We start from the raw sequence: 11,140 nt of genomic DNA on the forward strand, positions 1-11,140 counted from the left end.
TCGTCGTGGCCGCCCGCATGCGCGTGACGAGCGCCGACGTCACTTCGCCTCGCCCCGCCCCCGGCCGACGGCGGGAATTCTCCCTAGAGCCGTCGGAGCGTCGCGCCTGCTGGGCTTTCGGGGGAGGCTGAAGGCCTGGGACGCCATGGCCTTCGCCTTGCCCGGAGTCACGTTGCCCGCTGTCGTCGAGGAGCTCCTGAGCGAGATGGCCGCGGCGGTGCAGGAGAACGCGCGAAGTACGGGCCGGAGGGCGTGCGTAGCTGCGCTGTGGGCGGTGGACCTGGCCCGGCCGGGCGGGGAGGCGAGAGGCGGAGCCTGAGGGGCGCCGGGTTGGGGGCGCTGCCCCCGCTCTCTTCGTCCTGGCTTCTCCAAGCATTTTATCCCCTGTGGTTCTATTCCCAAACCCCAGTTCGTAAAAAAAAAAAAAAAAAAAAAAAAAAAAAGGAAAGAAAAGAAGGAAAAGGAAAGCCCGATTTGTTTAGGGAGCAGCGCGGTGGCTCCCTGCAGGCCGGCGGGGCAGCAGGGACAGAAGTGGGGGGCGCTGCCACGAAACCCCTGAGAAGGGACCTCGGGCCAGGAGGGCAGAAGGCACGTACGGGGAGGTGAAGTTCTTAATTATTATTAAGCTTGCCTGTGGTCTTTTTCTCCCCCCTCAAAATCCTAACTCTAAAATTAATCCTCGTGCACACTGTGTGCACCAGATAAATATTTTAGAACCCGAAAACCAAATGCATACGCAGTGACGAGTAAATAGGGATATTGTGAAAGTAACTGTTACTTCTCTGACCAGCAGAGGATGCTCTGTGACTGTGCTTACCAAAAATCACCCAGGTGATCTCAAGATGTGTTCAGGGCATTAAAGATGATAATTCTAATCAGAATGCATTGACCAATTGGAACTACTCAACCAGTGTAAAAAACGGCCACTTAATAGCAGTGCACACCTCAGAATTGCCGCTCCTTTTTCACTTGGACGGCTTTTGTTTTAAAAGGACTGCACTTTGAAAGGGTTTATCTTGAGTTACTGTATTTATCCATACTGACGTAAGCATGGTATGTATGTTTAAAAGATTAGGCCAGGCAGGTATTCAGATATGTTGGGATCCCCAAAAGGATGGGGAAAAAAAACAATCTGTTAGCTCAAACAGTGGTTGCCAAAAGTGGGTTCTGTCTGAATTAATCCATATACTGTGACTCCCTTGGCTCATGGCTCAGGCTGAGGGACCACTGCCATTGATTCGTGTTTATTTCCAGCAGAACCGTTTCCTGCTATTTTAAAATATGTGTTCTACATAGTAATGCACTATTCCTGATCTCTATGCTTCAATGATAATATTTTTAGATCAAGATTCTGAGTTTACACTTGTATGATGATGTGATATCTCATCACAGCTGGGCCACGTAGGAAGCTGTGGTTGCTTCTCCTTTCCTGCATAACTTTTTGTTTTCCCTGGAATTACAACTGTTGTGGTTGTGTTTTTTCAGTTTTCTATGTATGTATCCCTAATTCAACCTCAAACTCTTCACCAGTGTTCTAAATCTCTACTCCATATGTTCAGATGAGTGAGATGTTGTCTCAGTTTCATTCTTCTGTGGAAATCTCTCCTGGAGCCTAGACTTGCTCTAATACGGACTGACTGCTCTCCTAGCTATTTCCTGAGATCTTCCTTCACCATTATTATCCTAGGGATTCCCTTTGCCTGTGTTGAGCGGTATGTTTATCTACAATTTCCTTTTTCTGGGTTTACTATCTTATTTTATAGAGCACATTCTCCAGTAGCTTCCTGAAGAAGAGTATATGAGGTATACTTTTTGAAGCTTTACATGTCTAAAAAGTTTTTTCTAACCTCACCCTTAAATGATAGCTTGGCTAGGTATTGAATTATATGTTGGAAATAGTATTTCTTCAGACATCCGAAAGCCTTATTCCACTACCATCTATCTCCTTAAACTTACTGTAAAAGAGTCTATTATTTTAACCCCCCCTGCTTCATCCCCATCTCCAAAGCAATCTGGTGCCATCAGTTTCTGAGGGTTGTAGGGGTAAGAGGGTACTGGATTTTGGAGTATAAATGAGGTTATTGCTTGGCTCTCTCCATTGCTAGCTTAGGATTCAGTTTCCTCAGGTCTTGTAAATTATTTTCCAGTGTATCTTAGCTGTTGTTTCTCCCTGTCCTTTCATCCTGGGGAATTTATGCTTTTTAAAAGAATCCTTTTATTATTGTTTAGTGGAGTATTTGGAAGGAGTAAAATCAGATGCATAGACTTAATTTACCATCTTACACCAAAATCTTCTTGATTAAAGTCTTCTAAAGATTTTGTCTATGGCCATTGGTTTAACATGATTAACTTTCTTCCCATTTGTGTTTTACAGTTCCTGATGAGCATCTGTCATCGTAAGTATACATCCTGTTGTAATCGGGTTGTTTTTTTTTTTTAACCATTAATGTGTCTTTTTTAAAGATTTTATTTATTTAGAGAGCTGGGGGAGGGGCAGAGAGAGAGGGAAAGAGAGAATCCCAAGTAGGCTCCACACTGGGTGTAGAGCCTGACACAGGACTGGATCCCACCACCCTGAGATTATGACCTGAGCCAAAATCAGGAGTTGGATGCTTAACCAACTGAGCCACCCAGGCACTTCAACCATTAATGTGTTTTTAAAGCCAGATCCTTTCAACAGCTCTTGGTTTTTAAAAATACTCTTACTAAACTAAGAACAGTGTTTTCTTGACATGATTGTTAAAAATCTGTCCAAAGCCAATACCATTCTTGACAGTACAAGGTATTCTTGTGTTGTCCTATTTGCCACTTTTGTTTAACATTGTTCTAGTAGGGGCGCCTGGGTGGCTGAGTCAGCTAAGCGTCTGCCTTCAGCTTGGGGCCTTGATCTCAGGGTCCTGGCTCCCTGCTCATTGGGGAGTCTGCTTCTCCCTCTGCCTCTACTCATGCTCTCTCAAATAAATAAATAAATAAAATCTTTAAAAAAAAATGTTCTTGGAAAAAAGAAAACATGAAAAGCATCAACAATCATACCACCCAGTGATAATCACTGTTACAGTTTGGTTTATTGCCTTCTTTTTTTTTTATTATTAAATATTTTATCTTGAGATATTGTGGGTTTTCTTTTTTTCTCTTAATTTTTTTTTTTATTTTTTTTATAGATTTTATTTATTTATTCGACAGAGAGAGAGACAGCGAGAGAGGGAACACAAGCAGGGGGAGTGGGAGAGGGAGAAGCAGGCTTCCCGCGGAGCAGGGAGCCCGATGCGGGGCTCGATCCCAGGACCCTGGGATCATGACCTGAGCCGAAGGCAGACGCTTAACGACTGAGCCACCCAGGCGCCCCTATTGTGGGTTTTCTTAAAAATTTTTTAACATGATTGAGAGTTTCTAAATACCTAATTTTGTGGGGCGCCTGGGTGGCTCAGTTGGTTAGGCGACTGCCTTCGGCTCAGGTCATGATCCTGGAGTCCCTGGATCGAGTCCCGCATCGGGCTCCCTGCTCGGCAGGGAGTCTGCTTCTCCCTCTGACCCTCCCCCCTCTCATGTGCTCTCTCTCTCTCTCTCATTCTCTCTCAAATAAAACCTTTAAAAAAAACAAAACAAAACAAAACAAAAAAATTTAAATACCTAATTTTGTGCCCAGCCTTTCTCACTTATCATAAGAATTTTCCCACATACCAAATTTTTTTCTGATCTATCATTTAAAGGTGGATAGCCTTTATTACTAATACAGAAAGTACAAATAAATACCCATCAGGTGGTAAACATGAAAATCTCTGATAATATTGGTATTGGTTAGGATATGGGGAAAACAGAACTCTTACACAGTGCTGGTGGGACTGTGGTTTCCACTGTGGAAAACTATTGACAATGCCTATTAAAGTGGAAAAATGTACACATCCTAAGGCTCAGCAATTCTACGTATGTAACCAGGAAGAATTCTCATGTGCATTAAGGGACACGTACGGGGATGAGTGAGTATTCTTTATAATGTAAAATAGAGACAATCAGAATGCTTATCAGGGTACCTAAAAAATAAAATGTATGTACATTTTATGTATGTATGTATGTAATAAAATGTTAGTCAAAAAATAAATTAAAAAATATATCAACATGCACCACTTTCAAAAAGCACATTAAATAGAAAAAACCAAGTTGCCAAAAAAACCTACAATGTATCTTTTTAGGTTCTAAAACTTAGGAAACAAGAGCATACGTATGTATGTGTATGTGTGTGTGCTATGTATACATATTCAGTGTACTTTGTCTAATAAAATATAAAAACATTAACAGGAAGGAAACCAACAAATGCATGCAGTTGCCTCAGGGATGAAAGGAAGTTGGGAAGAACAGGAAGCACTATGATATGTAAAGAGGGCTTTTTCTGGAAACATGTTAACATTCTGGGGGGGGGTTGATTACATGGGGTTTTGCTGTATTATCTTTTTTTCCAAATTAAAATGAATTTTTAAAAAAAGTGCCAGTGGTGATCCTCTGGGTTAAGTTCCTGAGGTGACTGAAAGCAGGCAGTCTAATCTGAAGCCTCTCTGTTGCCCAGGCTGAAGTTCATCTTCGGCTCATCAGCCATCCAGGCCTTGGACCTCGTGGACCGACAGTCCATCACCTTAATCTCATCGCCCAGTGGGAGGCGTGTTTACCAGGTAGAAATCTAGAGGTAGGGATGATCTCAACAAGGAACCCCCTTTGGACAAAATGTTTTCGTGAGTCCCAATATTTCCTGGGCTACTGAAAAGCAAATGACCCAACTTCATAAAATCAGTGTGTTAGTAATTAAAATAAGTCAAATAAGACCTCTTAACCCTACCTAGTAGCAATGTATAGAACCAGCAATGATGTGGAGAGGCTGTTTTCTCAAGTCTAATGGTGTATAGTTGATTTTTGCTTCCCTGTGTTTGATAACAAGCACTTTCCCCCAAAAAACTGTGTTGACACTTTCACCTTGTTCATTATCTCTTGCCTACAAACAAAAGCCAAAATGCATTTTGAGGTCCTTCTGCATGCTCAGATTCATCTATCAGAAGTGATCTTTCAAAACTGTTGTCAGGAAGTATTTATTAAGGGTCAGACTATGCTGAAGGCAGGTTGTCTACTTGGACTTTAGTTTTGCCTTCCAGAATTTAAGATACGTAGATCTGTAAAGTAATAGCCTCTTATCAGACTCCGAAAGATTCAGATTTCCATGTGTTGATAATTCCCACAAAAGCCCAACCAGGTATTTATCTTGCAGGAAACTGAGATGCAGAAAAGTAAACTCACATCTGGCAGTTAGCATTTCTAACTGCTGTCCCACACTGCCTCTCTATAAAACAGTGGGCCACACTGCAACCCATTCCCACTCCCCCGCACCCCAATGTAGCTATATGAGACAAGGGTAAGTGCCATGGGATTGAGGGAGGGGAATCTTGTGAATGAGATAAAAATACTGGCAATGTTCTCCCAAAATTTTGAGTCTGGGGGCACCTGGGTGGCTCAGTCGGTAGAGGGCATGACTCCTGATCTCGAGGCCCAAGTTGGATGTAGAGATTACTTGAAAATAAAATCTTAAAAAATAAGATTTCCTTAAAAAAATGTGTGTATGTGTGTATCTGTCTTGGAAGGAGTAAAGAAGCCATCAGCTCTAGTATGTAATCTAGGTCTTGCTGAAGACCAGGAAGGGGGAAGTTTTTCAGCATTTGAATTCTGGCTTATTTATGATGAACATCTCAGAGCTGAGACCATGTCAATTAATTTCTAGTGAGGGAGCAAAGCCTACTATTGTATTTACTTAAAAGAAGCTACTTATTAGAATTTTGTCAGGGCAAACTTACAGATTAATAATCAAAGCTATTAAATGATGTTGTACCTGACGAGGTGTTTCCATTTTACTTCTTAGTGTTTTTATTTGGCGTTTCTATGTAGCTAAAATACCCGGAACAAGATGGGCCTTTTGAGTTTTTCCCACATCTTTTAGTTTCAGATTTTTTGTCTCCATTCCAGTATTAGCATGACACTTGACATGTACGAACAGACTTCAAACTGCCCTCCAATTCTAAGATCTAGTCATTAGTTAAAATCTTAAAAGATTTTGTTTGAAATATTTCAATTCTTGTTGACTTTTTGTTTCTCCCAAGATTGCCACTTGTTTAACTTTCATGTTCCCATCCTGTATTATATTACATTGCTTTATTCGTCATAAAAATGCAAACTTCCTAGTACTGTGACTTTCAGCTTGGACTTTGAATTAAATGAGGCTGTAGAAATCTTACATACACCCTCAAATTAACCTACTGTAGTCCAAATTTGGCTTAAGTCAGAGGTTCTCTGAGATGATAACAGTTGAGTCAGACACTGTCTGATACCCCACTGGTCATCTTTCCATAGGTCAGCCTTCTGATCCTGTTACTGTCTTCCAGGTACAATGGTGATTACTCCAAAGTCATCACTGTGCTGTTGTCACCCGAGTTGCTTTTCTGTAAACTTTTTGGGTTCACCTAGAAAGAGGGATGCATCAGTCAGGAGAGGCTAAGCCATGCTGTGGCAGCAATGACCCCCGAATGTCAAAGACTTACAAAAACAAAGTTTTATGTCTCATTCATGCTTCACATCCATCCAGAGTCGATTACCACTCTACTCCAGGACATCTTCATTCAGGGATCCCAGTTGGCGTAGCAGCCTTTCTCTGGAATATTGTGGATCTCACAGCAGAGAGAAAAGAGGATGTGGTCTGTACCGATTTGTAATGTTTCTGCTCGGCTACTCACATTTTCCTGGCTAAAGCAGGTCACATAGCCAGCCAGTAGTTAATAGGGCAGGAATGTATAATCTTCTTTCAGAGGCACCGAGCACAGGGAACAATAAATAATACAGTTGAGGGCGCCTGGGTGGCTCAGTTGGTTAAGCGACTGCCTTCGGCTCAGGTCATGATCCCAGGGTCCTGGGATCGAGTCCCGCATCGGGCTCCCTGCTCAGCAGGGAGTCTGCTTCTCCCTCTGACCCTCCCCCCTCTCATGCTCTCTCTATCTCATTCTCTCTCAAATAAATAAATAAAATCTTTAAAAAAATAAAAAAAAAATAAAAAAAATAATACAGTTGAGCACTGTGACGGCTCCTGGGAGGCTGGCAGCAACCATAAGATAAAACTGTGCTTGCGAGTGGATGACCATCCAGGTGGGTCACTCTCCTTAGTACCCAGCCGGAACCACAGACTTCCTCCAAGGGAGCCTCATACGAGTCTACTCATGGGGCTCCGTTTCCTCTTTCCCAGATGTTTCTTTTTTAAAAGCTCTCTCCTTCTGGGGATAAACATTGCAGACTCTGAGTGGGAGAAGTGGGGGCAGTTCCTGGGGGGGGTAGGGAGTCATTTTTCCACTGAAGGCTGAAGCCACTGACTTAGAGGATCCCTGAGGTCAATTTCCAGTGGTAATCATTTCTAACTCAGATTTTTGCCTGATTATTGGGTTCATTAGTCATCCGATGGCTAGATAAGGAAGAAGCAAATTCACAATTTACTATCTCTTGACAGTATTTACTGCCTCGGGCGGTTGGACATGGTACTTTTAATCTTGGCCAGCCCCTGACAGGATGAGGCAAGGGAGCCTCTGTGGAAACTCTTCCCCCTCCCTAAGTCACCTGGCATTGATTCAGCGTAGTCCAGAGTCTTCTCATGGATTGGGGACCCACAAAAAGAAGGAACCGGAGAACGATTCAAGTCAGTGTAGAATTCCAGAGGCTTATGCCCGCTTAAATTTAAATCTAGAGAGAAGAGGTAGAGGAAAGGAAGAAATCTTAACGTTTTATTCATTGGTAATGGTTTGGAGACCCAAGAATCGTTCATGTCACTGCTGGATATTGGGTTTTTCCCAGGATTAAGTGGAAGACAGTCTGCTTTCAGACTGTTACCAGTTTGACAAACAAGCACAATGCTGGAACACTGCTCTTTTGTTGTGGCCTTCCCTGTTGCTTCATTTTTTTGTTGTTGTTGTTGTTAAGATTTTATTTATTTGACAGAGAGACAGCGAGAGAGGGAACACGAACAGGGGGAGTGGGAGAGGGAGAAGCAGGCTTCCCGCGGAGCAGGGAGCCCAATGCGGGGCTCGATCCCAGGACCCTGGGATCATGACCTGAGCCGAAGGCAGACGCTTAAGACTGAGCCACCCAGGCGCCCCTGTTGCTTCATTCTTTGTTGGGGAGAAAGACAGAAGAATCTCAGGAGTGCTGCCCTTTTTTTTTTTTTTTTTTTTAAGTCTGGCCTTTTCATTTCAGTTGCCATCTCAGAGCCTAAAACTAATTTGAAAGCCCTGTGGCAAATTCCTAAGTGGCAGGTCATGGTAAAATGCCCCTCAAGATGTTTCTACTTCCTTGGATACTGCTTTTACACTCCTGGTTTGGAAATTAAAGCCAGGAATGAAGCCCCAGACATTTTTGGTTTGGGCTGCTTGGCGGTAGAGAGACGTCAACAAGTGATTTCTCCGACAAGTTTATCCATTCATGCCACAGACACATCAGAATTTCCCTGTACGCCTGTCTCCTTTTTGTCCCCCAACTACCAACAAGGCGATTTGTTCCTGGACTAGGCCTCTTAACCAGCTCCTCAAGTATCTGTATCCTCCTTCCATCCTGCTGGATGAATAGGCAGCTCTAGGCTTGCCTCATTCGGAGACCTCCACCCTGTGCAGCTGAGTCATCCCTCTAGCAAGATTCTTTGCTTTATTTATTCTCCCTGCTCTCAAATGTTTTTTAAGAGCCCTTTCCTTCTTCTGAAGACCCGTCTTCCTGCCTCACTGCTTGACTCTTTACCTGTGTTCACACTTTAAGTGTGTGGTGGAAGCTTTAGAAAGGCACACACCCATTGTGAAACACCAAAGGTTAAGAAACCCCACGATAAGTGTGTCCGAGGAGACCTTTTCCCTCCACCTCTTTCTAGGCAGCCCATGGAGTGGGCTCTCTAAATTGCCAGGGGGAGGATGGTTTAGCTAGTCTGAAAGTCCAGTTTCCTTGTATGAAGCCCTCAAGGGCAGAGCCCCGAGGAGGAGAGAAGTCTGCACTTTGGGTCACATGTTACTGCAGTTCTTCCCAGTGCGATTTGCAGGGCAACCCTGAATCCTCAGATGGATAAATTCAAGGGAAGGAGGCTGTTTTCCAGCACGCCTTTCGAAGTCTGATCTCATCTCTCCTTTTCTTTCTAGGTACTGGGAAGTTCTGGTAAAACATACACATGCCTGGCTTCTTGTCATTACTGTTCCTGTCCTGCCTTTGCCTTCTCGGTGCTGCGGAAGAGTGACAGCCTCCTGGTGAGGACAAGGGAGGCTCTTCCCACTCTAGTCAGATTAGCAAATTCTTGGCCCTTACCGCGTGGCGTAAGCGTTATACAAAATGGGAATTTTTACTATATGTCGAAACAAATAGTTTACTGTCCTTGATTGCAGTTAGTCATCTCTTTTGGGTTTACCCTCCCAAAATGCAGTGTCATTTTTAGATCTATACCCATTACCCGATTTTTTATTTATTTTTTATTTTACTTAAAAGGTCACTGATGAAGCCTTGCGGAGGGCAACAAAGTAATCTCGAAATGATTTTTCGAGTTGGCTCTGGGGAATTAGAGGGCCCAATAAAAATATGAGCTAAACTGATTGTTGGCAACTTTGCGGATCCCCTACTCCAGCTATGAGGTGTTTCTTCCCACTGCCCGTAAGACAGCCTGGCATTAGCCATGGCAGCCTTGAACGTGGGGCAGGAGAGCACATGGAGACTTCTGCCCATTTCACAGGCGCCCAGAGCATCAAGCAGGAGCAAGCCATACTCCCATAACTCCTTATTTCAGACGAGAAAGCACTACCCACCCAAGAGCAGGTAGCTATTTTATAAGACTTGCCAAGGAAAATTACAGTACCCATCCATTCTTCCCCTTCCTCTCATACTGTTAACTTGGTAAACATCTTGGGAACGGGGGTGGCTGGCTGGATATCTCGTTGTTAAAAGACCACCTTCACAGCCGACGTGTCATGAGTGTGTTTTACCTGTGAAACGACAGGATTAAACTTCAGGCCCCTTCAGTATCTAAAGCTGAGCGTGTTCTGGGACAGAAGGTCCGGCATGTCCCCAGAGGTGTGTACGGGCCTCTATGGGAGGGTTCTACGACCCACCCGTGGGACAGCACGGCGGTTAAGGGAGCAGCCCGCAGACTCAGCGCGTGGGTAAAATGGGGACAAGACCTGTCCTCATGGGGTAGCCGACAGATTTCAGTGAGATCATCTGTGAGAAGCACTGAGCAACACGGTAGGTCAAGGAATGTCCGCCATCGCTGTGAAGGGTGTTCTGAAGGCTGGAGGAAAGCAGGAGAGCTGAAGACGAAAATGAGGGGCCTGTCTTGGTTTGCACGGTGGGTTATAAACCCTGTGTCAGCCGGGTCTAAACAGCTTCCCAAAACAACAGGCAAAGTAAAACTTTCTTCATCCCCTCGGATTTCTAGAAAGAATACATCGTGTCATCTTCAACTGCGGTTTTTAGGCAGTGAGTCCATAACGTGTGCGCCCCACTCCTTTCCTAGTAAACGTAGCAAGAGGTCTTGGTCAGCTTCGGCCCTGCCCATCTCTAACGGGTTTGTGTTTTGTGTTCCAGTGCAAGCATCTCTTGGCGGTTTATCTTAGTCAGGTAATGAGAACCTGTCGGCAGCTGAAGGTCTCTGACAAGCAACTGACTGACATATTATTCGTGAAGAAGAAACAAGAAGCGCAAAAGGTATAGACTGAGCATCGTTATCTTTCAAGATGGAGAAGTCCCACCCAGAAAAACATTTAACCTACCAAGGTTCACCTGGAGGAGAGGTGAAATAGATCTTCTGGAGACTTCTCATCAACTATCCCTTTTCCCTCCAGGACAAGAGACTATGAGTTGCAAGCCAGGATATATGTATACTTTGAAGGTCTACAATTTCTCCTGAAAAATCTGAGCCAGCATCTGAGCCCCGTGGGTCAGTTTCCTGGATGAATCAAGCATTTGACCCAAAGCCTAGTGCCGTGTCCTGTCCGCAGTTAGATTTTTTTTTTTAAGATTTTATTTATTTATTTGAAACAGAGAGCACAAGCAGGGTGGAGGGGCAGAAGGAGAAGCAGACTCCCTGCTGAGCAGGGAGCCTGAC

General features: G+C 44.0%; 1 protein-coding gene across 1 annotated transcript; it reads left to right on the forward strand.

Moving 5' to 3' along the window:
• Nucleotides 1–65: 65 nt before the first annotated feature.
• Nucleotides 66–11,085, forward strand: ZSWIM7 (zinc finger SWIM-type containing 7). The gene is made up of 5 exons (XM_032431803.1): nucleotides 66–236; nucleotides 2,375–2,396; nucleotides 4,562–4,664; nucleotides 9,189–9,293; nucleotides 10,621–11,085. Exons 1-5 carry the CDS (start codon nucleotides 146–148, stop codon nucleotides 10,744–10,746), a joined length of 447 nt encoding a protein of 148 aa, XP_032287694.1. The 5' UTR covers nucleotides 66–145; the 3' UTR covers nucleotides 10,747–11,085.
• Nucleotides 11,086–11,140: the final 55 nt, after the last annotated feature.

Source organism: Phoca vitulina, unplaced genomic scaffold (assembly GCF_004348235.1).
Source record: "Phoca vitulina isolate PV1807 unplaced genomic scaffold, GSC_HSeal_1.0 scaffold47, whole genome shotgun sequence".
In the NCBI taxonomy this organism is placed as follows: domain Eukaryota; kingdom Metazoa; phylum Chordata; class Mammalia; order Carnivora; family Phocidae; genus Phoca; species Phoca vitulina.